Source organism: Drosophila innubila (genome assembly GCF_004354385.1).
Source record: "Drosophila innubila isolate TH190305 chromosome 3R unlocalized genomic scaffold, UK_Dinn_1.0 2_E_3R, whole genome shotgun sequence".
NCBI classification, from domain to species: Eukaryota; Metazoa; Arthropoda; class Insecta; order Diptera; family Drosophilidae; genus Drosophila; species Drosophila innubila.
Window position 1 is genome coordinate 28,660,319 of NW_022995380.1, and position 27,306 is coordinate 28,687,624.

A 27,306-nucleotide genomic window follows, 5' to 3' on the forward strand; every position below is an offset into this window, starting at 1 on the left:
TTTGGACAGGATATATAAAACCAAGTCATATGCTTATTGTATCAGTTTGCTATAGATATCTTATTAAAAAAAAAATTTTTTCATACTAAAACTTGATTTTCGACCGATTGTTCCTATGGGCGCTATATGATATAGTGGTCCGATTCAAAAAAGAAACAAACTCGACCTGCCTGCAATATTAAGGCATCTACATACCAAATTTGGTGTCACTAGCTTTTAAATTGCTCTTATAATTTGGATATAAAATTTTTTTCTTTCAATTTGTGGGCGATGAAGCGGGCGTGGCCGAATTTTGAAACAAACTTGATCTGCTTGCAATATAGAGGAACCTACATACCAAGTTTGGTGTCTCTATCTCTTATAGTTTCTGAGATCTAGGCGCTCATACAGACGGACAGACAGACAGACAGACGGACAGACGGACATTGCTATATCGACTCGGCTATTGATACTGATCAAGAATATAAATACTTTATAGAGTCTGCCACGCCTCCTTCTGCCTGTTACGCACATAATCGTTAAAACAAACCCAATATACCCTTTTTAAAGTACAGGGTCTAAGAATAACGAATTCTTTTCGGTTTTCGTAATTCTATTTTCTGTCAGAGTACAGGTTATACTTTTTTGGAATACTAACTGATATGGATTCTTATTAATCTTGGTGACTTTTACGTTAGTTGGTATCTTCTCCAAGTGCTCCTGAATTGCACTGATGACATCCCTTAGAAACGTGTCCTGCGACACCGTAGGATGCAAAAATGAACGTAGTTTCTGTAAATGGAAATAATCAAGTTACTCAATGATCATTATTTACTCTCACTCGCACTCACGTTTAGGACCATCTCATAGCCATTTAGTTGGCTCATTGCCTCGTTCAGTTTCATCTGTGGCGGCAAACTGGACTCGCGTAGCTTCTCAATTGTCTGGAGCTCCGCATTTTGCAGTTGGCCGTGCAAGAAGCGGAAATGCTTCGAGATCTCGGCCAGAGTTTTGTCGGCAAAGTCGCCGAGCTTCTTCTTGCTGCTCTTCACAATCTGTAATGGAGTTGGAAGTTGGAAGATGGAAGATGTGGGTCATTAAAAGACATTCTAATGATGCGAAGAATGATATGCGACTGCATTCGTCCAATCTAAAGTTTTGGTGAATGGTGGTGAGCGGGTTTTGAAGTTGCCACTTTTAATTGTGCATTTCTCAATGTGCTTCTTCTTGCAATGATCATTATCAGAGACTTGGAATTAGAGACACTTGTCTTGGCTGTTGCTGTTGCTTTTATTATTTTTATTGTGCCTGCTTTTGAAAGTGATTGTAAAAACCGCCAAAAAAACCTCAAATTTTAAAAAAGCAACATCGCGTCGTCGCTTTGGGCTTATGACAGCTGATTTGTAGCAGATGACAGGCAAGTTCGCGCCAATCGGTTCTACCATAAATGGCAGCCAGCTGAGTTCGACGGATCGTGTAAATGAAACCATGTAGGAGAGTCAAATCTTGGCACATCATTAAATCGAAACGCGGCTCACTTCTGGCACTTTTGGCACTTTTGAAATGGCCAAAAAGGTTGGGGCAGTTCAGACAAATGGTTTGTGCTTTACATGCACTTGAAGTGATCGGACACGAACAAGTCAAGTCACTCCTGACCTTGTCTCAAAGCTCTGGTCAAGCCCATTGATATCTTCTATTGTTTGGCTTATTCCAGTTTAATTGGTGGCTGTGTGAGTTTCGTTCTCCAATTAGTTTTAATGGCCAAAATATAATCAGAACACATACTTCCTACGCACGATTTCGAGTGAGCTTTAATAATGTAACAATAATAGCAGACCAATTCTATAACTCTTATGGACAAAAACAGGTACACTGATAAAAAAATGTTCCTTAATCAAGATTTTGGCCTCAGAACTAAGATTTTTGGTCTAAAACATGCGTCGAGAACATTATATTCTTAAATTAAGAGAACACATCTTGATTTTAGGAACATTTTAAAAAAGACCAAGTTCTTATTTTAAGAATAAATGTTCTTAAAATTAAAATCAAAAAGTAAAATAAATAAAAATTATTTTTTATATTTATAACTTTTTTATTTATAAATTTTAATTTATTTATATTTTATTCTGTTTTAGAAATTTTGTAAATGTTATTTGTTTGATACGAAATAGTACCTATTTATACCTATTTAAGATTTTTATTCTTATATTAAGAGTTTAAGATTTCTTAGATTAATAGTTTTAGTTTTAGTAATTTGGTCTTAAAATAATCTTATTTTTAAGAAAAAAATATATAAGACGAATGTTCTTGATTTTAGAAGTTGGTCTTTTTTTCAGTGTACTCAACAATTGAAGTCAAAGTGCTCTTAAAATATTTAATTATGGGGGAAATCAAAATATCAGATTTAGCATTCGCCAGTTACGAATTTAAGATATTCTAGCTTATGTATAATATTTTTATTTACATAAACTGTTTCAATCTATTTCAAATATCAACAGAAACATTAAGTGGATATCTTTATACCTATATTCTCACAGATCTCATCAGATTTTAGCCAGTAATAGACTAGTTTATTTTACAGTTCAGCTTATTAACATTTTATGGTACACCAGTTCGTATACTTTATATGCGTTAGTTCTTTACCTTTTAGTGAATAATACTCGAAATCATTCTGGCCATAATTTCCTCGAACTCGTAATTGAACAGCAACATTTAGCACACATTAAAACAATTAGCGTAGCAATTGAAGTTTAAAAAAAAAAACTAAATAAAAAAATAATTACGCGCAGTAGAAATGAATTTTTGTTTAATAAAGTTTACCGCCAACGTCTGTCCGTTGGTTAGCCAGTCTGTGATTCAGTCAGCCATGGAGTTAGACACTTCATTTGGCCAGTTTATCAATTACGGACGGACACAATTTGCTGGCGCTTTGAGCCAACTCGTTAGCCGCATTGCGATTTTTGGTGCGTGCCGTTGACTTGTAATGAGAAATCAACTTTTGCTATTAGTAATTTTTTGTTTATATAATAGATAATTCATGTAGCTACCATTGTTGCTATTTTTTTTTTTATTTTTTTCTTTCTGTATTTTCAATTTTAATGGACACGTGTGGGCGATTTGGGGAAGCATGCCTCAAGCTGCCTAATGCGATTATGATTTATGTGTGTACTCTGAGAGGCCTTGAAAGCTGCCTGTCTGCCTCCTGTCTAAAAAACAAGGCTAATTAGACATGCTGGTCAGCAAAAAATAAATCAGACACCCAATTGAATCAATTGAAATGCAGAGTGTGTAAAAGAATGAAGCATCAAGAGTCAAAGGAAGCTAAAGTCGACAGTAGAACTGGAGTCAGGAGTCTGAAGGGCAAAGATATTTGTGGCAACAACAACAAACTGGTTACAAGGTCAGAGCTGCACAGCGTGTTTCATTCGAGATTCAAGATTCAAGACTCGAGATTCTCAACGCTCCACTTCAACTATGATTAGCAGCAGCTGCGACTGCCAAAAAAAAAAAAACAAAAAATAAAAAAAACAATTATATATATAAAAACATTTTAAGTTAGCTAAACAAAAAAATGAAAGGAGGCCTCCAAAAGCAGCCAAATGTTTTGTTTTTTTTGGTAAGGTTTTTTTTTCGTTCTTGCAACAAAAACTTCTTAATTACATGATTTGGAGCTGTGACTTGGGGTCATAGCTGTAGTCAGTAGTTTTTTTTTTTTTTTTTTTTTTTTTTTTGTTGATATTTCCCGCATCTAACGAGCTGCTTGAAGGCTGCCCATTGACTAGTGTCCCCAAGATATGTGTATTGTGTGTCTGACTCATCAGGCGATTTGATTTAATTTGATTTGCAATTGCGTAAGGCCAAATCTAGTTAGCACAATTAAAAGCGAGCAGCTGAGCAGAAACTTTTGGAGGCACGACAAACGAGTTCGGGCCAGGCTCAAAGCACTACCAACTGCCAACTACCAAGTGACTCAAGTTTCGACTCAGTCTGAGTCGCAGTTACTTGTTGCTGTCTGGATGCTCGTTGCGAAAATTGAACAACAATTGAAAACAGAAATCAGTTGAAGCTGAGTATCCAAAGCGAACGGTCGTTAACATTCGCGTCTACATCCGAGAACCACAACTGATCTGAGCTGCATACATATCGAAATTGCATGCAACACAATTGAGGCAGCTGGAGACACACAGAGTGCTGCTTATACAGTAGCCTAATAACAATAACAATAACAATAACAAAAAAAAAATTATCAAATTTGTGTGTGTGTTTGTGTCTGAATAGTGTACACTACCTCGTACGCTATTGTGCTTTTTTTCTGGGCGCTACTTGCAACTTACTACGGTTGCTGTTGCAACAAGCAGCCGCCCGCTACTTTGGCTTGCATATTAGGCAACAACCAACAACCGACAACCGACAACATACAACATAACAACAACTCTAGTTACCTTTTTTTATAGGCCAAGTCATGCAAATTTAATACATACTATTTAGTTTGGTGTGGCAGGAAAAATAAAAGCTGTGTGTAATTGACCGTATTGCAGCTGCAACTAATGCAAAATCGATTAATCGTTTTAGTTTAACGATACATTAAGTCGCACGCGTTTTTTATCGCGCGCATTTCAATTCGAGGCGATTGTGGTTTTTGCCTCACTCAAGTGCATGCTGCCGGGGTGAGAGCGAAGGAGAGAGATAGAGAGAAAGAGACACTTGTTGTCGCCTTGTTGAAAAGGTCAAAACAAATAAGTACATAACAACAAAAACAATAACAATAACAAACGAGTAAAGAAAAGTGACGGGCAGCAGAGCAGCTGACGTCTTAGCAACATTATCACCATCATCACGTTAGCAACATTTGCAGCATTCGTTAGCAACATGTTGCCAAGGATCACATTTGTGCTCATTGTCTTTTGTGGATATTTACTGTTTACGGGTAAGTTGCAAGTGCTGTGTGGAAGACATTAATCAAAATTCACACACATGAATGTTTATGCAACTGCAACAACAACAACAAGAATATAATTTATGGCCACAGGCGGCTGTTGTTGTTGCCGAGATGCAACCAAATCGAATTACAGAAAAACGCCAGTTAAACGCAATAAATTCAAGCAGATTACATGTCGCGATTTTGGACAGAGGGCGGGAGCGAGGTAAGAGCCGCCTTGATGTGTCAGGCGTTAAAAAAAGAAGCCAAATAAACGCACGAAAAACGCGCGCGGTTTGCGTTTTTTTCGTCTGTTTTTATTTATTTTTTTTTGGCATTTATGGTCAACTCGACGCGTCGCGTTGTCGTGTCGTTTAAGTTTGTTGTTTTGAATTTATTTTATGGTTAGAGACCTGGGGGCAGGCAATTGGTTGACTGCTTGCAACATCAACAAACAACCGTTGCGGGGGTTCTCAAAAGCCACGCAAATATCACTCTCAAGTGATGTAATTTCTTATGTAATTGTCATGGTTGGAGATGTGCATCATGCGAGACTTTCAAAATACGTCATTTGAAAGGCCCAATTGCTGGGAAAGTTCTTTTTTAACCTTTGACATTTGCCAGCTACAATTTGTGTGTCTCACGAAATTTGAAGGTTGCCACACTCCGCACCCATAAACTGCACGATATTTTGTGGCAGCACTTAAACAGTTAAACAGCTAAAGTAAAGCATTAATATTCGTTTGCCATTTCAATGAGGTGTGAGAGTTGTGTTCGCGTCTAATTAATAGTCGCATTGCCATTGCATTTTATTGATACTTTTTAATAAAGTTGCCCACATAAAACAACAACAATAGTAACAACAACAACAAGTGGCAAATGTCAAACGGTTGACAATTGTTTTGTTATTATTATTTGCAATTCAAAACTATATAAAACAGTCAAACTACACTTTAACTAACTTGAAAGAGTTTGAATACAAATATTGAATATAGAATATCTACAAATACTTTTCAGTGTTGTTTCACAATTCGCCTTATTGAAGTTTTACTGTACAAGAATGGTTTATGGTTTTGTTAAGTGGGGGCAAGTACACGACAGTTTTACTAATGCTGCGAGGGTTGATCAATGATCATGATCACAACAATCACAAACAGTCTTGAGCTGCACATAAAAATGACATAAATTTGTAGCGTAGACATCAAGTACAAATTTATTGCTAATTGAAGAATATTAATTAACAAATGAGTAAAAGATTACATATGCCAAAATTAAGTTAACACTTAATTGCTGTTAAATTGATGTGCATTTTTAAATTAAAGTTAATATTAAGGGTATTAAATGACTCTCTGTTTAAAATAAAATAAATTTGATTTTCAAGAAAATTCTCGTTGAATATGCTGTTAAGGTCTGTTAACATTAAGAATTTTAAATTAACAAATTAATGTTTTTAAATTCTTAAAAGCAAGTCCATTAATTAATTCAAAACCCATCATCTTATTAATTGGCTTCAAGTAATTATTGAAGATTAGTTAAGCAAATTAATTAGAAAATAATAAAATAAAAAATCCATTAAAGTTACGGATAGTTTACAGTTTTTTACATTATCTTTAATGCGGAAAATAAAATATTCGCAAAGAAAACAACAATTTTTATATTTAACTCTCCACAATGAAAAATAATTGATTATATTCAAGCAATCATATAAACTTTGATTGGTTTTAAAAAGTGGATAAGGCATCTTATTACCATGTTAGTCTTCCAACTTTTTGTACCGTTTGCTACCCACTCGCATTAAGCATTTACAATTTGCGAGGCGCAACGGCGCGTATACTTAATGCAACGTCGTGTAACTAAGCGCTTTTTGTTTCTATCTTAGAGCGCACATCCGCTACAAGTACATCAACAACAATAACAACAACAACAGCAACAACAACAGCTTGTCAAAACATTTGCCATCAATAAGAAGTATGCAAATGTTTTGCAGCTATACGGCGATAGGAAAACTAATTTATGAGCCAAAAGGCAAAAGTCTTTCAATACTTTTAGCTATCTGCTTAATGCGAAACGGAAACTTTTATGCAATGATAAAGCAGCCTGTGAGATATATGGCAGCAATAACTGCATAGTTGGGCCTATAAATTGAGCTAAATGCTCGTTGTCAGCTCGTATATACAAGTATGTATATCTGACATATATGCATACAGATAAACCTCTTCGACTGCCTGCAGTTGTCACTTGTTCGCAGTGCGTTTTTATCCCACTGTCGCCAGGTGGTAAAATGCCACAATTGATTTAGTTAAAGATAGAGATGGGCGCTTTTTGTTGTTGTAATGAATGTGAATTACAAAAAAAAGATACAAGTTGGGAGCATTTGCAGTTTATCAAAAGAGGAAAGACAAACTGTAGAATTTGCTTATATAGCTATTGTTTGAAACTTAAAGTAAATAATACAAAAATATTATTTAAGAATTAGAATCTGAATTTAGAAGCTTAAAAAAATTAGCAATTTTGTATTAGAAAATTAAGTGGGCTTAAAATATTCACGATTAATAAAATTAATTGAGAAAAAAAATATAATACAAAAATCTAATTTTAGAATCATAATCTGAATTTAGAAGCTTAAAAAAAAATAGCAATTTTGTATAAGAAAATTAATTGGGATTAAAAAATTCACGATTAATAAAATTAATGGAAAAAATAAATATAATACAAAAATCTTATTTTAGAATTAGAATCTGAATTTAGGAACTTAACAAAAATAGCAATTTTGTATTAGAAAATTAAGTGGGATTAAAAAATGCACGATTAATAAAATTAATTGAAAATAAAAACCTTTTTTTTTTTTGTGTGAAAATGAGCCAAGCCACGAACCAAACCAGGGCTTCTTGACACTGGTTTGCATATTAAAATAAAGCCATTCGGTAATTTTCCGTGTCACGACACGCGTTCATCTCTAGTTGTAGCTTAAGAACGCATTTGCATTCGCATGTTCAAAAATTAATTGATTTATATGTGGATAACAAAAAGTGGCCTAGTCCACACACACACTCTCACATACACTCGCACACACACGCACAGTGCATACAAAAGATTTAAATGCACAAATATTTTTTGGCGCGTAAGTCAAACATTTGGCACACATGAGAAAACAATTTATGCGGCTGTTGGACAACCAAGTGAATTTAATGGCCAACAAAACAAAAAAAAAAAAAAAAAAAAAAAAGTCGAGTGCCGCCCAGCTGGCATATGCAAATGTCACAAAGGCGATAAGCCCAAAGTAATATATATATTCACATATTTAATGGCAACTTGTAGTTTAATTGAGGTCAACAAGTTGGCAAAACGCCTTCAGTTGGTCAGCGGTAATTTCCTTATAATTGTATGGAGGATCAAATCAGATTTTGACCAGAAACACCAATTGCTCTTTTGCCACTTTTGACACTTTTGGCACTTTATTGCGTTTTGCCATTAATTTGCGATTAATGTTAATGCCATGGCATAATTTTCAATTAAATTGAAATTTGCTTTGTGCGCGACAAATTGCAAAAATAAAATAAAAAGCAGAAATGTATAAATTTGTGCTCATTTATATTTATGAGCTGGTTGATGATAAACTGCCTGTGGCCGAGGCGGCTTTCAATGCAATTAATATGAAATAAAAGTTTATAATTACATCTGTACGTAGGTATAAGCGTATTAAACACTTTTTGGCAGCCAACCATATCATTAACGTGGCCTAAAGAGTACAGAATTTGATGTTGGGCCATGTGTATAGGTCTTAAATAAAAATATGATTCGTTGATTGTAGTTCATCTTTAAGCTCGGTTCAGTTATGAGGTTAAAGTCTTAGTCTATCATGTTTTTCAACTTGAATGGACCTCTAGACTTGACTTTTCCAGGAATTTCTATTCTCCAACTCTAAATACAGCAAATCTCAGTTTTTTGCATGTGAGCTTCGTATATTCTCTACATTGTCAGAAGACCAATGATGCATGATTAAGACTTTCATAAATATAGACATCTTATATAAATAAGAGTGCAGTTGACAGTTTGCGCACAAATAAATAACTTAATCGGAGTTTATTGTTGATGTAGCAGAATTATTATATTTACAAGCTCATCATGTTAGTAAATTCTCTGAATGCAACTATGTAAATAAGAGATAAGATAAAGCAGTCAACATAAATATCCAATAATTTTCCAACTCCTATAAATACTGCGTAAGTGAACTGATCTTTCAGTAGAACTCAGTCAGAGATTCGCATAATAATGAAGGTAACCGGTATTCTACTGCTCATTGCCTGTGGCTTGGCATACTTCAGTCAGGCTCAAGGAGATTGCTGTAACACATCCTTAGAGCTCCTCTTTGCTGTGGACGGAGGAGCCTGCGGTCAAGCTGGAGCGGAAACTACACCGCAGGGTTGCAAGCTGACAATTTGTGCTGATGGCCGGGCTAAGACGAGCAAATACTGTGGACGTGGATCGTGCGATTCAGATGGTTGCAACTGCAGCGAAGGCTGCATTTCCGGCAATTGGCAGCAAAGTTTCGTGGACAATAATAAGCAACTCAAGATCGTAGTTACGAACGCTAATTGGAAACATGATAATTAAAGATTGAAAAATTAAAAAATAATAAATTCACTACTCTAAAATTGCAAATAATGCTACTGATTTTACTTATTCTTTTATGCATTGCGTCTATTAAAACTGGGCAAAAAAGGGTATTTTATGTTTGTATATAACAGGTAAAAGAATGACTATCCAACCCTATAAAGTGGGAGCGAAAACCAAATTGCTCTCTTGGCCGAGCTCTTTCTTTATTTATTTTTTTGACAAATTGTCAGCTTGAAATGCATGCTGATGAATAACGGAGTTGAAACCGGAAAGATTATGTGAATAAATTTTTATTTTAATGAACTAACATATATTACACAGTCTTAACATAATTTATTTTTCTTCAATCTAACGGACAGTATATTTGACTTATAGGGAGGTGAAAGTCTATAACAAAAGCCTTTTCGTGCCCAAAAATTAAAAAAAATATAACTTTATTGCGCAATGCACCGAATGTCAATCTAAAGTATAATTAAAATCACTAAAATTTAAAACTTCCCACTCGCCCAACTTTAGTTTGCCTTTTTATCTTTTCAGTTTTAATTAAAAATTTTATAAATTATACTTTAGTATGTAGCAATTTTTCATTTTATTTTAATTTAATTAAGGCTTACTCCTGTTAGTGGACATTAAATAAATAAATCTTTGCAACAGCTAATAAATTTTTTGTTTTTTTATTCAAAAAGCGCTGACTTCAACTTAATTATATTTCCCTGCTTTAGGGCAAAGCGATTCCCTAAAATGAAAACTTAAATTATATGACGAGTATTAACAAGTTGTTGCTATAAATAATTGAAGAGCTGAATTGAATGATATTAACTGGGATAATCCATACACTTAAACACGCAATCCGTTAAGGGTTAAAAGCCATCAATGCAAATGGTGCAGCATTTCATTGACAATTACGGGCACATAAATCATTTATGGCAATAAAAAAACACGGCCAAAAGACGACGTGGCACATCCTTTCACAATGAGACCGCAAGCAACAACAATAACAACAACAAGAACGGAAAACAATAAAGGCCCGGGTACAATAAACTGCAAACAGGCAATGGCAAGTGACTGTCGCCACAATCATAATTCAGTTCCACGATCATCCGTCGAGTCTCGCAAAATAAATTAAGCTCATTATATAATTGAATCCTTGATAGGCTGATTATCCACACGGCTAGCCATGTGACTGAGTCTGTGTCTCTCTCTGTGTATGTGTGTGTGTGTGTGTGTGTGTGCTTATTAAAAGGATAATGCCCAGTCAAGTGCAAAGGATGCCAATGGACAGCGCAAAAATTATGTAAATGAATTTCCTGTTGCGTTTGGCTTTCGCGCCCGCCGACATCACATAAATCTGCCAGGTAGACTGCGGAACATTGCAAATGTCCCTCACCTCTTTATTCTTTGTATATATTTATGTGTATATAAATATAGATTGCGCCTATATGTTCATTACTTATATACAACACTGCACAACAGCTGCATGGCGTAAAACTACTCGACTTACCATCAAAATCGAGTCTTGGTCGAAAATATTGAAATTTACTTAGTGAATTAAATGTGAATACAGAATGAATTTAGAGGCTAAACCATGATCAAAATGACATTCCGCTGGAAAATCGGTTAGGTTTTGCCAAAGTTATGACAGTTCAAAGTTGCTCAAACCTCTGACCTAGCAACTTTACAAGTCAAAATTTTTCTTAATTTTGACGTGATTTTTTACAAGAAAATGAAAGGTCTCAGAATCAAATTTAAAGTGTTGTTTTACACTAATTACGATATAAGGAGTTGATTAAAAGTGAAAACTTGAGATTTAAAATTTTGAATTTTCGAAATTTCAAAGGGGGGACCCTTACCATCAAAATCGAGTCTTGGTCGAAAATAATAAAATTTTCTAAATGAATTAAATTTGAATACAGAATGAATTTAGAGGCCAAACCATGATCAAAATGACATTCCGCTGGAAAATCGGTTGGGTTTTGCCAAAGTTATGACAGTTCAAAGTTGCTCAAACCTCTGACCTCTAGCAACTTTACAAGTCAAAATTTTTCTTAATTTTGACATGATTTTTTACAAGAAAATGAAAGGTCTCAGAATCAAATTTAAAGTGTTGTTTTACACTAATTACGATATAAGGAGTTGATTAAAAGTGAAAACTTGAGATTTAAAATTTTGAATTTTCGAAATTTCAAAGGGGGGACCCTTACAATTGAAATCGAATCTTGGTCGAAATTAATGAAATTTTCTAAATGAATAAAATTTGAATACAGAATGAATTTAGAGGCCAAACCATGATCAAAATGACATTCCGCTGGAAAATCGGTTGGGTTTTGCCAAAGTTATGACAGTTCAAAGTTGCTCAAACCTCTGACCTAGCAACTTTACAAGTCAAAATTTTTCTTAATTTTGACATGATTTTTTACAAGAAAATGAAAGGTCTCAGAATCAAATTTAAAGTGTTGTTTTACACTAATTACGATATAAGGAGTTGATTAAAAGTGAAAACTTGAGATTTAAAATTTTGAATTTTCAAAATTTCAAAGGGGGGACCCTTACCATCAAAATCGAGTCTTGGTCGAAAAATAAAAAATGAACAAAATTTGAATACAGAATGAATTTAGAGGCCAAACCATGATCAAAACGACATTCCGCTTGAAAATCGGGTCAGTTTTGATCAAGTTATGACAGTTGGAAGTTGGTCAACTCTTTGACCTAGCAACATTACCACAACCGTACCGGTACGACCGTTTCGGTTTTCGGTTCTTGTTAGAGCATTAATTTCGGTTACGGTTTTAGTTTCGGTACTAAAAAAGAAACGGTTAGTTTCGGTGTTATTCCCTGACCAAATTCGAACATAACCGGAAAGCCTTACTGAATCCGATATTCGAATTAGTTTGATATTCAGATTTTATCAAATGAGAGAGTTATTAAACTATAAAAGAAAGGATTTTTAAATAAATTTGAATAACATTTTATAAATAAATTTATTAAAAAAAAATGTAAGTAAGTAAGCTTTCAATATTATCATTTCCGTATGACTACGCTCGGTAAACTAGCTGATATAATAACCTTAATTTGGTTAGCTGGTGTAATAAACGCAAGGCTGTTTTTAAAATCTCTTTAAATATTATTGTCGATGCCAAAAAAGCGCAACGAGCTCCACCTTAAAAAATGTGCATGTGCCTTGATCGCGGTATAGCCTGAGATTTTAACGGCAACTTCATGCAGTCACGATTTGTTACACACACACACACACACACACACACATGTGCACGTGAATGAATGAACACGCTCCGATAGGCATTGCAAATACACATATAAGCCGGCTCCTTAATCTATTGACTAAATGCATTGCATAAACTGCTGGCCAAACCTAAACGCCGCGTCGTCGCGACGATTTAAAACTAAAACAATGCAACAAACGAGTTCGCTGTCGTTTTTATTTTTCATTTTCATTCGTGCCAAGAGACGGCGACGATTGTAAATAGCTCAAAGGCGCTTTGGCTTGAGAAGCGGGCCGTAATCGGACCTCACCTCACCCCTCCCAAATCCACCAATATAGCAACATGCAACGTATTTTACGGCCACGTCAAAAATTATGAATACAGAAATCCATATCCACCATTCATTCGATATGGGGTTGGTTATTCGACCAAGTTTTTCATTCGATTTGCCGAAAAATGTAAATTGCCAAATCGAAATTGATACAAAAGTCGTTAGAACCGCTTTTAAGTTTTTGATTCCAATCGAGGCTATCAAAATACGCCCTCGACTGCCTACGACTAACGGTTAACTGGGCCGCTGCTTTGCCGGCGGCTTTTCTAAACTTGAAGGCGGCAAAAGTCGCGCTTTTAACTATCGTAAAATTGCTAATTGTTGATTTATGAGACCTTGTTGAGTAGCAATCAAGGTAGGAGGAGTAGATTAACAGCAAGGATACACTATAGTAAAAATAATGATAGGGATGTAAAAACCCATTAAAAAAAAACATTTTCTGCGATTTGTAATTCGTTTTTTTTTTTTGAGAATCAATCGAGTTATTTAAATCTATTTTCATAAAAAAATTTACAACTCTAATTTAATTTGACTCTGCATCAAAATTACAAAATTCAATTTTTTTGATCACTTTTCATTTTTTTCATACTTTCCACTTGAAAGAATGTCAATGCTATAATTATTTAGCCTCTATTTGCATCTGCGCACTAATAAATAACTTAATCGGAGTTTATTGTGTATGTAGCAATTGTTATGTTCTATAGCTTCCGAGAATAATAATATTTACAAGCTCACCGTGTCTGTAAATTCTCTGAATGCAACTCTGTAAATAAGAGATAAGATAAAGCACTCAACATAAATATCCAATAATCTTCCAACTCCTATAAATACTGCGTAACTGAACTGATCTTTCAGTAGAACTCAGTCAGAGATTCGCATAATAATGAAGGTAACCGGTATCCTACTGCTCATTGCCTGTGGCTTGGCATACTTCAGCCCGGCTCAAGGAGATTGCTGTAACACATCCTTAGAACTCCTGTTCGCTGTGGACGGAGGAGCCTGCGGTCAAGCTGGAGCGGAAACTACACCGCAGGGTTGCAAGCTGACAATTTGTGCTGATGGCCGGGCTAAGACGAGCAAATACTGTGGACGTGGATCGTGCGATTCAAATGGTTGCAGCTGCAGCGAAGGCTGCATTTCCGGCAATTGGCAGCAGAGTTTCGTGGACAATAATAAGCAACTGAAGATCGTAGTTACGAACGCTAATTGGAAACATGATAATTAAAGATTGAAAAATAAAAAAATAATAAATTCACTACTCTTAACTTGCAAATAATGCTACTGATTCTACTTATTCTTGCATGCATTGCGCCTATTAATGGAATGCCACTTATTCTTATTCTAGTTCTGCAAAAAAATTGAAAAATTAATTTTTCTCCCATCACTGTTCCTATTTTCCGTACTTTCACATTGGCATTTAGATGCAGTGAATTAAATAAATCAATACCAAAGACAGTTTTGCTTTGCTTTCTATGACAAGCAGGTTAAACAGTTTGTGATTCATATGCCAAAAAGAATTTTAATTTTGTAGAGTTTTGGATAATTATAAAACCAAGTGAAATTAGCGCGCTGCAAACCAATCAGCCCCAAACAAAAACCACTCAGCTAAACACACCCACGCAGACAAAGTGAAATATGCAATTGAAAAACATATTATTAGCCACACTCTGCACACACACACACACACAAAGCCACCCTCTCCCATGGTAAACGACAAATTGCAACATTAAATTTTCGTAAAAATGACAGAAAAATTTATTACAATTGAAATAATTACTGCGAAAAACAATCAAATTGTAATTAGAGTCGAATCGCGAGGCGAACAAAAACCCACAGCGACAATAATAACAACAACAGCAACAGCAACAAAAACAACGTGTTGCCAGCGACAAATTGTAAAGCAACAAGTATCTATGAGCAAGAGTGTATCTGTATCTATAACTGCATTCGTATCTGTATCTGTATCTACACCGCGTCAAAAATTGTGCGTAACCATTAGAGAAAAAAAAAATGAATTTAATGAAACATTTTGTGGACCCTGGAACTGAGGCTGAAGTGGGTTGGGTTTGCTGTCCAACGGATGCAGTGCATCATGCCTGGCCAGTGGCACACCCCTGTGGCACGTTGTGGCATTGAGTTGGGTAACCTGAAGTCATATGTTGCAAGCACTCCATGATCCACACACACATTGCTGGCTTGTCGTCGATCCAATGTGATTGGGTTTTTTGGTTTTGGTTTTTGTTTTGGTTTTGCAGTCGCATAATTAAAGTAATTGCCATTCGGCGGAGTGTGTACAAAATTGTGGCAGCTGTTAAATTAAGCAGCTAACAACGGTAACAACGGCCACAACTGCCACGCATTTCACAATTGTAATTGCTTTGCTGCTAAATTGATAAAAGTCGCTGCTCTAATCCTACCTAGACACGCCTACCAACCTATCCAACACTATCAGTGTCTAGTTCTCTTCCAGAGAAATCTCCAACTCCAGATATAAACAAACTTCCGTAGTTGCAAATAAACATAAATCCAGGCTGTCATTTTTATCAGTTGCACAATTTAAGGTGTGACATTATTTATGTTTACAGCTTTCCATAGTACTTAGGGCCGTCTTTTTGGCAATTAACTACTCCACAGGGACTGATTATCGTAGGGGCAATTTGTGTAGAGCTAGGGACTTGCCAACTTTAAAGTATTTTTTAATCTTGATACAAGCCCATATTAACTGTAGTTGAATTTTTCGTGTGAACCTTGGTAAAGTTGAAGACAAAATATTGTTTTGTCTTCTCAATTGTTTCCACTTTATGCTCTACTAACTCTGCTTTAAAATCAAGCTCAAATTCAATTATTAATATTTATTTATTATTATTAATATTTATTATATTATATTATATTAATAAATATATATATATTTATTTTTTTTTAGTTAATTTTTCTGAGCCAAACCTTTACTTTAAGAGAGGGTCAGTTTTGGGGTTCGAGGCTAAGATAATAAGCACGGTTGCCACTTAATAAAATAAAAAAGCGCCAAAAAAATGTTTAAAAAGCGCCAATTTCACTAAAAAAAAAACCCAATTTCATTAAAAAGGACAATTTCTTGAAAAATACCCAATTCTTATAAAACAACCCAATTATATAAAAAATTTATATTTAAACAAATTTCTTTAACAAATAGAATATTCCGATGAAACTAATATCAAAAATCAATTTTTTTTAAATAACCATTAACATTGAGAATTTCAGTACAATGTTACATGAATTAATGTTATATTTAATTAATTAACATTAACATTGAAAATTTCAGTATAATGTTACAATACATTTATATTGTTGGGAGCGAAGAAACTCAGATCTAAATTACATTCTTAATAGTTTTGAAGAAACTCTTGAATAAATAAACCAAAAAAAAGCCAATTCCAATAAAAAAATGTCTTTGCGCCAACGGGGAAAAAAAAACGGCAAGTGTAGCAACCGTGATACAAAGGTTGAATCCAAATAAGCTGTCAAATTTAAGAATAATCTCCAAAAGGTTATAGCATTTTATTCGAAAAATTTTATTTTATTTTATATTTAATTATTATTTTATATTTTATTGGTTGCCCTTCTGTCCGTTTGATTAACACGAAAACTCATATGCCGACAGTTAATTAAACAACAGATAACACTCGACTTGAATGACGACAACTGTAGCTACAAAAAAAATAAGAAAGAAAGATACAAAATGAATAACAGTGGAACAAGGTTAAGGTCAATTACAATTACAACAAACGACAACTGGAAACTGCCAACGACTTGAATAAATTGCGCGAATTGTAGAATGAAATTAAGAACGAGTTTCAGTTGCAAATTCAGTATTGACCAGGCCAACGGACAAATCAAGAGATTCAATACAAAGCGAGAGAGAGACAGAGAGGGAGAGAGAGAGACAGAGAGTGACCCTCAAGCTATATGCAAAATTCGTGTGGGTTGCGATGGAGGAAGCGGTGTTGCACAGCTGCAAATCAAGCTAATGAGCACACAAACACAACAACAACAACAACAAATTATTACTAAGCAATTACCGTCAAAGTTGTTGTCTTCTTGAGTCGAACAATATTTTCCCACTGCCAAAGAAGCTGCAAGGTCAACGGCCAAAACGACCACAAGAGAACTTGTCAACATTGCCACAATGTTGTGCAACGTGTGACAAGTGAGAACATGTTGCACAATTGCAGTTGTTGTAGAAGACAAACAAAAAAATCAGGTCATAACTTGGTTGTTAAATCTGTGACCTAACACAGCTTCAACTTATGGTCTATGGGTGTGAGCAGCCAAAAAAAAAAAAAAATAAATTATATTATAATCTTGACATTAACGCGATTTGTTTCGCCTTCGATTGTTTCACAAGGAGCCTTGAACTTTAAAATCTTGACTCTTGGTATTTGCATAAATGTACTTTGATTTGATTTATGCTTGTTTCTCTGTGCCATAGATTGCCGCGAAACGGTTCGATCTAAGCGGGCCAAAAGGCCACGAGCACCCGAACCCGTTAACTTTGAGCCGGAGCCACAACAAGATCTGGAGAATGAGGAAAGCGGCAGCCAGGAGAAGGATCTGCCGGAAATACCCGAGAATTTTTTGAGTCCCTCGGTCCGGGAATATCTGGAGCTGGGCAAGTCCATTCCGGGTAAGTGTTATTGCTGACAAGTCAATCAATATGCACGCCGGGAATAACCTAACAAAAGGATGCGACAGGATTCGTTTGCAAAAAATTTGTTTTCATTTCCATGCGGGTCGAAAATATGCATGTTTTTTATACCCGTTACTTAAAAAATCAGTTAAGGGGTATATTGTGTTCGTTGGAATGTATGTAACAGGGAGAAGGAAGCATCTTAGCAGCAACAGCCGAGTCGATGTAGCCATGTGTGTCTGTCCGTCTGTCCGTCCGTCCGTCTGTCCGGCTGTGTGAGCGCCTAGATCTCAGAGACTATAAGAGATAGAGATACCAAACTTTCACTCACAGACTCCAAGGGCGTTGGAGCAGGTCAAGTTTGTTTTAAATTTTTGACACGCCCCCATCCGCCCCCGCAAATTGCGAAAAACCGTCTGTTCGTCTGTATAAAACCACCACACCCACAGTTTTTGAGTTAATACAGTTTTTATGGTAAATAACAGTTTCTATTAATATTATCTATAATCTCACTTAACCGCAGCAAGATCGGACAAGTAGAACGGTAGTAATAGCTAACCAAAGTTATTATTTTAATACAATCTCCTAAACGTATGCAGTAGTTTTTATTAGTTAGTGATTTCTTTAAAGTACTTTTGTATAAATATTGAAATAAGTAACGGGTGTCCTATGGTCGGGATCTCGACTATAGCCTTTTCCACTTGTTTTTTTTTTGTATTTTCCGAATGGCAAATTTGAAACAGAACTGAGAGCTGCATCTACGCGTAAATTCATTTATTAGCGATCCGAACTGTGCCACGAATTGAGAGGCTGTGAGGAAAGCTCAGATTTGTTTATGCCAACATTCAACATGTTTTTTATGCGACTCGCAATTGTCGCATGCAACTGACAGCAATTTTTGAACGTGGTAGGCGGGGAAACTCGTGTTTTTTTATGCAGTTGCACTTTCTTTTAAGTAAAGCGACATGAAGTGAAATTGATTGGAAACAAACAGGATAGGATACGACAGGACATGTTGTTTATTTGCCAGCGCTAATTGCAATAACCAATAAACTTTCAGGTCGACCCGGAGTGGACTATCCAATACTCTCGGCTGTACCCTATACAAACTTCTACTGTGACGAGCAGGCCTATCCGGGTTTCTTTGCGGACATGGAAACCAGGTGTCAGGGTAGGTATCAAATGATTAATAATAATAATTATTAAAATTTAATTTATTTTTAAATTTAGGCTGGCACTATTGCGATATTGATGGGCGACAGGCCTCATTTCTCTGCCCCAACGGAACCCAGTTCTCACAGGCAGTCTTCGTCTGCGACTGGTGGTTCAATGTACGCTGCGATCTCTCTCCTCGGCTGTATGCAATCAATGCCCGTCTTTATCAGCGCCCAAAGGTGAATCCTACGCGACCACATCGTATCATCACCAAGCAGCTGGTCGAGGACATCTTCACCTAAACAGCAATCCCTTATCAATAGACTTACATAAATAGTTATCCAACGACTATTAGCCGATAGGTTTATATATTGAGGTATAAACATTTATTGTAGATCTTAAATAAAAATAAGTTCTTCTGCAGCAAGACTTGCAGTACCTTAAAGTTACAAGAAATATTTCATCTAGCATTTCATCAAAAACATTCTATTTTAAACTGAAGAATTTAAAGGTCATTTAAGACATTTTAAGGAATGACGCTCGCTCTGTCGCAAAAGTTGCTGAAAAGGTTTTAATGATATTCTTTACCGTCAGAATACATCGAATTCATTACTTAAAGAATACATTGTTATAATTTCAATTTGTGCTAATTTTCTTGTGCATGCATTTTCTAAAATTATTTTTTAAAAAATACTTTTAAGTTTCTGTTAAATGTAAATTTTGTATATAATATGAAAAAATCGTATGAATCAAAATAAAACTATTCCTAAGGAAAAACTATTTTTCTCTTTATGGTATTTGTAGGGAGTTCCATTTTATCCAATAAAGAAAGTTCCATTTTCTAATGTTCAGTTAAATTTTTTTTGAGATATATTTTTAAATTTAATATTTATTTCTATGCAGTTTGCGTATGCATATGTCTCAGATAGTCATCATACAAAAATGGGACAGACAAATATATAAAGGACTAAGTATAGAAAGTTGGCCATCAGACAGATTTGGCTAAAATAAGTCGCATGTTAACCTTAACTTTAGTACAGCCTCTAGTTCTAAGTACGTTGTATAGTTTAAGGCGCAACTTAAAATAAGTGGCAGGTAAATAAACTGTTGCATACTTTTTGTTGCAGCATGCGATGACTAAAAATAAACTAAACATGGCTAAAACGAAATGCATTGCGAAGCAAAAATAAGTCTAAAAAAACTATTTTTACATGCGGCTCAATGGTCTAGGGGTATGATTCTCGCTTTGGGTGCGAGAGGTCCCGGGTTCAAATCCCGGTTGAGCCCGTTGAAAATATTTTAGCTCTTTTTTTTACCAAAAGCCAGTGTTTTACACACATTTTCGGCCTACAGGTAAGTTTAATTAAGCAAACAAGCCGAGCGATTGTCAAGTGAAGATATGAAAAGCATTTGGCGAACGGCCACAGGTCTATTTGAGTTTTAGCTGCCGGTTTGAGCCAACGACTGGGACGATAATGGTCGATGGCTAAAATATTTTTGTAGCGAATGAATGGAGCACATGCAACTTGTTTAGAGCGGCATCGATTGACTTGGCGATAAAGCAACGTGTGTTGTGTGTGTCTGTTTTATCGATGACAATTGGAAAATTGAACAATGAATGTATTTTGCCAGCTTTTTCAATTGGTTGCATCCACCGAAAGTGTAAAAGATGTGATGTAATAACAATATATTATTTATCTTTCTTTTCTCTATGCGAACGAACTGATAACCAAGAATATAGCTATCGTTTTTGGTAATCCCATAATTATCAAATCACCACAAAACCACTTTCACTTGCCGCTGCAACGCAAATCAAAAAGGCCAACAATCTGCAATTTTTGATATAGTGTGGCCTTCGCATCATCCACCATAGCGGGACACAAGCTGCGGGCCAAGAAACAAAAATCTGTCAGGCAGCTGCGTTGGCCGAAACAAGTAACCAACATCCAAGTGCCTGGTTTCCCAGTCACAGTGCAATATCAACAGCATCAGTCAACCAAAAAGAGCTCGACTCTTTGCTCAATCCATGACAGACCTGATCGCCAACAGCCGCTGTTTCAATTCACAAATGTAAGAGCTCAGCCTGCGTCAGAGATGAGCTCGTGAGCAGTGATCCTGCCAAAATGGTCACCCAAAAAGATGGGACAAGGGACAGACTTCCATAGCTTACTTCTATTTGGAGTATAGCCATTTTTATTTAGCCATATATCTTTATATATATCTAAAATGTATATATTATATTTTAAATTTTTAAGACAAATCCGCCTACAGAAATCCCTGAAAACATAAAAACCATTATATTAAATAAGTGTCATTTTTTAATTGAAAAAAATATTTATGCATTTTTTAAATTGATGTAAAATATTACGTATCATGTAAAATTAATAATCTTATTAAAATTTCTGCTGCAGAAAATATATCTGTAAGATGAATTTCCTTTCGTTCGGTTGATGTTTTTCTAATTCCTAAGTTGGATGAGTTTGAGTTATGAATTTCATAATTGACAATAAAATTAACATTCAATACAAATAAATTTTATTAACAGTAAACTGAACATAATAAAATATTGAAACAGAAATCAGATGGAACAACGATGAATCGTAATACTACCATCTCTAATTTGCTTTTCCAATTGGGGACTGTGCTACATTTCAACGTTATGACAGTGCAACTTAAGTTGTTGTCGTTTCATATGACGACCAACTGACGGTAAACAAGCTGCAAAAAGTAGTTAATGTTCTTTACAGCTGACGAACATGGCGTATGTGTAATATTTCAGGTTAATGATTTGTAAAAATTTGCTGCCAACAAAAAAAAATAACAACTTTAAATCAATCGCAATGCACTTTACAAATCACGAGCAGCGACTTCTTGTTGCACTTGTTTTTATCTCAGCTAGCTCAATCAGTGTCAGACTCAGGTGTGGTTTACCTGTTAATGACTTCTGCTGGCGGCCACAAGGTGCTCTGGAAACACGTTCAAATGGGCATCGTCAGCAAAATGACAGCAGCCAGTTGTATGGAACAATCAATGATCAGTTTGTTTGATCAATGGTTTGTTATGCTTGTTTTTCAGCTGGTTAAACATCAAGTGAATGCCACTCGCTTTGAAAGTGAATGCAAACAGTGAAAGGATTCGCTCAAGGTGCGCCTTTAATGAGGGGGATTCTCCAACCCCAAACCGTCTATCGATTGTGCAACTGCCACAGCAGCTAATTTGCCTATCAATGCTTCTTCAATTAGATTGCCGATTTGCGAAATCCAACTGTAAAGGGAGCTAAAGAAGAATTGGAGCTGCCGCACTGTGAAATATGAGAACCGCCGACAGTCACGCAATTAAAGTGTAAAATTACATTTTCATTCATAAAGTCAACAACAACAACAACAACTACAAGTTGGTAAGACATTGGAGCTGCCAGAGAAAAGCGTGCACATTTTCACTTATGCATTTTCCCTTTTTGCAATGAGGCAACTTTATTGAATACTTGCTGTGTTGTTGCACGTTTGTTTTGCCTGTTGCTTGTTGTTTGTTACGTGGGCAGACACTCTACTATATAGATGTAATGTTAGCTGGCGTAAAAAGTCGGTTACTTGGTCAGCTGCAGGCGAAGCACCCACAACACCCACACACCGCACACACCGCACACACACACACTAATCCACACACAACCGCAGGCATCCCGTCACGCAGTTGTCCATAATAAAAGTAATTGTTGCATCATTATTCGAATTATGTCTGAGTTATTGCGAAGAATGCAAAACGAACAACTAATTGCTTTATAACATATAAATTTAGATCTGTTTTGCAAAGCAATATATATAAATCCAGTTATCTGTTCTCTTAAAATTGGCATTATAAAAATAAATAATGTTAATTGAACAGTTTAAAAAATAATAATCAAATTTACTTTATTTTTTAATTACATATCAATATTTATTATCCTTTATTCAACCTAAATATTAAGTTTATAAATGTATAAATGTTCTCTTGAAATTGGCATTATAAAAATCATGGCATTATAATCAAATAAACTTTATTTTTTAATTCGATTTCAGTATTTATTATCACTAAATCAACCTAAATATTATGTTTATAAATGTATATTGTTAGTTAAACAGTTTCAAAAATAATAATAAAATTAACTTTATTTTTTAATTCGATTTCAATATTTATTATCATTAAGTCAACCTAAATATTATGTTTATAAACATTAAGGCTGCAAATCAACAAATTTTGTTAAAGGTTCGGTTTGACGGTTTGAACCCTAAAGCAGGACTTAGTTTTTGTTTGCGAAACGGTTTATGTACCCCACTGAGCCCAATGTTTACGTTCGAGCCTTGGTTCAATTTAATGCATCAAAATTTTTAAATTGCTTTAACTTTATCTTGACTTTTAAACCAAATAAATTTTAAATTAAAAAAGTTATAATTTTGATAGCAATCGAAATTTATTTAAAGATGTAAATACGACTTATCTTTATCCGAAGATTGTCATTGTAATTTTTTATTTCGAACCGAACCTTTTATTAAGGAAAGTGGTTTGGTTTAAGTTCGGGATCGCTGGGCAAATAATTTCAAAAGTTCGGTTCATAATCCGGTTCCCGCTGCTTTAAAACCTGAGCTTTGATAAATATACATATTTTAATACATATTCCCTAACCATAGGATGGTTTTAAAACACCTAGTCACTGGTTTTAATCACATATTCGTTTAGAAATCTCAACGCACTAGGTTGGTCATCATTAGCACTGAATTCTCAGGTAAACAATCGAGTATATACATTCTGTCTGCGAATGCCAAAATATTTAGAGTGTGTGCAGGCAATAAAATCAAATTAAATCCCGAAAATTCTCTCAATTCTCTGCTAACCATTACACGCATTGCCAAATTAAGTGTAAATAACTCGTTTGTATAAACAAATAGCTCATGTGAACGGAAAAATGGCGATGACAGCAAATACGTCATGTCGACAAGTTGGATGAGCAGATTGCGAGGGAAGAAGAAAGGGCGTAGAGTAAAGTGCATTTGCATAATGACAATGCAATTTGAAATAAACGCAGGACACATGTCAACGAATAAATTAATTTACTCTCAAATTATTTATGCAGCAAACAAACGTACGGAATACACCAGGCAGACAATGGACAACGATTGGGGCAGGATTGACAAGGACTAGGACTAGGACTAGGTTAGGCTTGGATGTCATTTGAATGATATTTTTAATGGACCTGGGACCTGGTTGCCTAATGAAGGATACGAGTAGTATGTTTGGAGTGACAGCTGCTGTTCTCACTGCTAGCTAAAGACACACCTGAGTAACGTACAGAGGACACCGACATTTCTAAATTGATGGCTTGCAGCAACGACTGTTGCATTAATTGAACGGCTTAATTTGCCTTAATGCTGAGACCCAGAACTTAAATAGCTCGGCCATTTAATGTTGCCCCTCACTGTGGCCTTCTGTTGCCCCTTCCGCCATTCAAATCGCTGGCCATATTTCAATTATAAAAAAAAAGAACTGAAACGAAACGTAACCAAACTCAAAGGCGTGCAATTTTGAAATGCCAATTGATTTTGCAGCACTCCCCCGCACCACCCCACTTCACCCCCACCAACATTTGCACCCCTTTGCCTGTTGCCGGAAAAAATACATTTCCGATGGCGACTTGCTAGTTGCAGTGTTTTTGTGCAGCAGGCAAACAAACAAATGCGGCAATTGGCATAAAACAGCTAGTAAGAATCAAGTATTCTATAATGCGCGACTGTTTGATACTGCTTAAATTACACCTAAGTAATTATTATGTATTTATTTAATATTTCGCATTGAGTATTTAAAAGCAGGGACAGTGAATAATGATTACTTTGTTATTTTATTTCAATTGAAAACATCATTCACTTCTAGTAACTATAAAAAAAAAAACGTGAAATATACCAAAATTTTTCTTTAAGCGAAAAATAAACATTATTTTTTAGCAAAAAAATAAAACTTAAGAAATAATCATTATTTTTTAACTCATAGCTTAATGATTATTTCTTAAATTTTGTTTTTTTAAATCAAAAATAAACATAAAGGTGTTATTTTGAATTTTTTATAACATTTATATACATTCATAGTCAGTAAGCCATTTTTAAATTAAAAAAAAAAAAATCTAAAAGAATTTAAAATAAATCTAAAAAAAATTAAAAAAAGAATCTAAAAAAAATTTTAAAAAAAATCTAAAAAAAATAAAAAAAAAATGTATTCCCAATACTATAATTATTTTATTTAAATTTTTTTTTTTAAGTAAAATAACACCTTGAGTTTTATTAAAATAATCGTTATTCTATAAGTTTTATTTTTTTGATCAAAAATAATCATAATTCTATAAGTTTTATTTTTTGCTCAAAAGTAATCATAAGTAAAATTGAGTTTGAAACCAGTTTGATTTAAAAGAACAGTTGGAATAAAATGTTGAATCTAATGAATATATCTCGATAGTGATATACCAGCTCAAATATATTTTTGCCCGATCTAACAACTATCAGAAATATGAAATCAAACCAATGCTGATAGTTTGATAGCACAAGTCATAGCTCAGAGGGTATTTAACTCTGTTCTCTATCAACTGGCCAAGCCAACTGGCGGCCAAGTCAGACTTTGAAGGCGAGTTACGGGGGCGTAGTATTGTAGCCTTAGTTGACGCCCAGTTTCATTCAATTGAGTTTTGGTTTTCGAGGCGCGTGATTTTGCAACTTGTGAGCTGGATTTGCCTTGTACTATTTTCGCAGGCTAGCAACCGCAGCAGCCGCAACATTTCGCCAGCAGCCACCGCAGCTACAATGTTGACAACGGTGCCGCCATTCATGTTTGTGTCCTTTTTCCATTTCCACTGCCATTTTCATAGTTGCCGTTGCTTGTCCGCAATTCAAAACCATTTAAGCGCTTTGGCTAGGTCGCTGGTTCTTGCCGTCAGAGACATGTTTTTTATTTTCCCTTTTTATGGGTTATTTTGACGCCATTGGCGCTTTGCGTTTGCCTCTTTGCAGGCGTTTGGTTGAATAAAAGAAAAGAAAAAAAAAGGAAATGGAAAAAAAAGCGAATAACTATAAAGAGCATGTCATATTTCTTTGGCTGGGCATTATAATTGAAAATCCCACAAAGGTGTCGTCTGTGCTTTGTGACTAAATTGAATTTAGTAATCGCTTTTTTATATTCTGATAGAAACTAAACAACTAACTAAAACGTAGCCCGATATTGTCGTTCCAACATGAAGGCACTTTACGCATTCTAATGCTTTAGAATGTTATGACATGATTTTTTTTTTCTTTTAGCTCAGCTGAAAAAGAAAAACTCTTACACAACACACACTTTTTGTGGCATCTGCAGGTGGCAGTTGGTTTCACCTGAGGCACTAGTCCAATTAACAAACGATTGGCTGTGCATTCAGTACTTTGCCATGGATTTTCCACTTCAATGGCAATAAAAATTGAAAATGCAAGACTATTGAAGAGTCATAAAAAAAATTACGACCTTATCAGATTTAACACGCAACTTCAACTTCAAGTGCCTACTTTCATTGCTGCATTTTATTAATTATTTCTGCATTCATTTATGGGAAGAAAAACAATTATTAACACTGCATTTCTTTCAACCAATTAAGCTTCGAATTGAACTTGAAAATTAACAAATTAAAAGTATGTAAATGTTGGGAAATTAACGACATCTATTATACATCATCTACAACAATGAGAAAAGCGTGCAGACAATACACGTACAATATAATATCAGGTCATTGCATACGAATTGTTTACGTGCTCATAAATTAATCTCTCGACTTATCAGTAAGCCAAACTTATAGAAAGTGCAGTTATTGCGTGCAACATGGTCGAAAATCTTCGGGATACAAATTAAAATAGTTGATCGCCAAATAAATACACTTTTCAAATCAATAAAATGATGAAAGTACTCATTAGACCATAAATACTACCTCTAGATTATATAACCGCAAAGTAAAAACCAAAAAGATAAAATGTCAATAAGGAATTTAATTGATTTAAGTAGATAAATATGTTGATCAACATAAAATTATATTACTCCATTCAAAATTAAGTAGTAGATGTGTCAAAAATTTAGTTATTTCACTTATTTTGTGGGATATGGTGATTATAATTTGAGACGGATTTTCATAAAAAGTGTATAGCTCAAGCTATGTGCCAGTGAAAGGTGGCAGATGATTTTTAAACGGAGAAAAAACCATGCAAGTTTTTTAGTTATGACACCAATAAAATTTCAGTTAATGTCCAGATAAGTTTTTATCAAATTTGACATTAATTTTATATACATTTAGCGTCTCTTAAATAGTTATTAAACCCCTTATCTAGACAACTATTAAAAAAAAGCCAAACACATTTACCATTGTCATTGAAATAATAAGTTCAAAAAA

At 34.9% G+C, this 27,306-nt stretch overlaps 3 protein-coding genes and 1 non-coding gene across 4 annotated transcripts in view; 3 read left to right on the forward strand and 1 right to left on the reverse strand.

Moving 5' to 3' along the window:
• The window catches only part of LOC117789517, a 64,823-nt gene that overhangs the window by 7,080 nt on the left and 30,437 nt on the right, over positions 1–27,306 (reverse strand). Inside the window, exons 4-5 of the mRNA XM_034628548.1 lie at positions 831–1,034; positions 569–771 (exon numbers count right to left, since the gene is read on the reverse strand). Coding sequence (XP_034484439.1) covers positions 569–771; positions 831–1,034 — 407 coding nt within the window. The remainder of the gene's footprint in view (positions 1–568; positions 772–830; positions 1,035–27,306) is intronic.
• Positions 4,045–19,543, forward strand: LOC117790255. The gene is made up of 4 exons (XM_034629615.1): positions 4,045–4,906; positions 17,532–17,726; positions 18,790–18,900; positions 18,960–19,543. The coding sequence occupies exons 1-4, from the start codon at positions 4,849–4,851 to the stop codon at positions 19,184–19,186; spliced, it is 591 nt and encodes a 196-aa protein (XP_034485506.1). The 5' UTR covers positions 4,045–4,848; the 3' UTR covers positions 19,187–19,543.
• LOC117790256 (protein Diedel-like) lies at positions 9,157–9,562 on the forward strand. Its single transcript, XM_034629617.1, has one exon. The coding sequence runs from the start codon at positions 9,170–9,172 to the stop codon at positions 9,509–9,511; it is 342 nt and encodes a 113-aa protein (XP_034485508.1). The 5' UTR covers positions 9,157–9,169; the 3' UTR covers positions 9,512–9,562.
• Trnap-ugg lies at positions 20,100–20,171 on the forward strand. Its single transcript has one exon. It is a non-coding gene; the product is annotated as a tRNA-Pro (tRNA).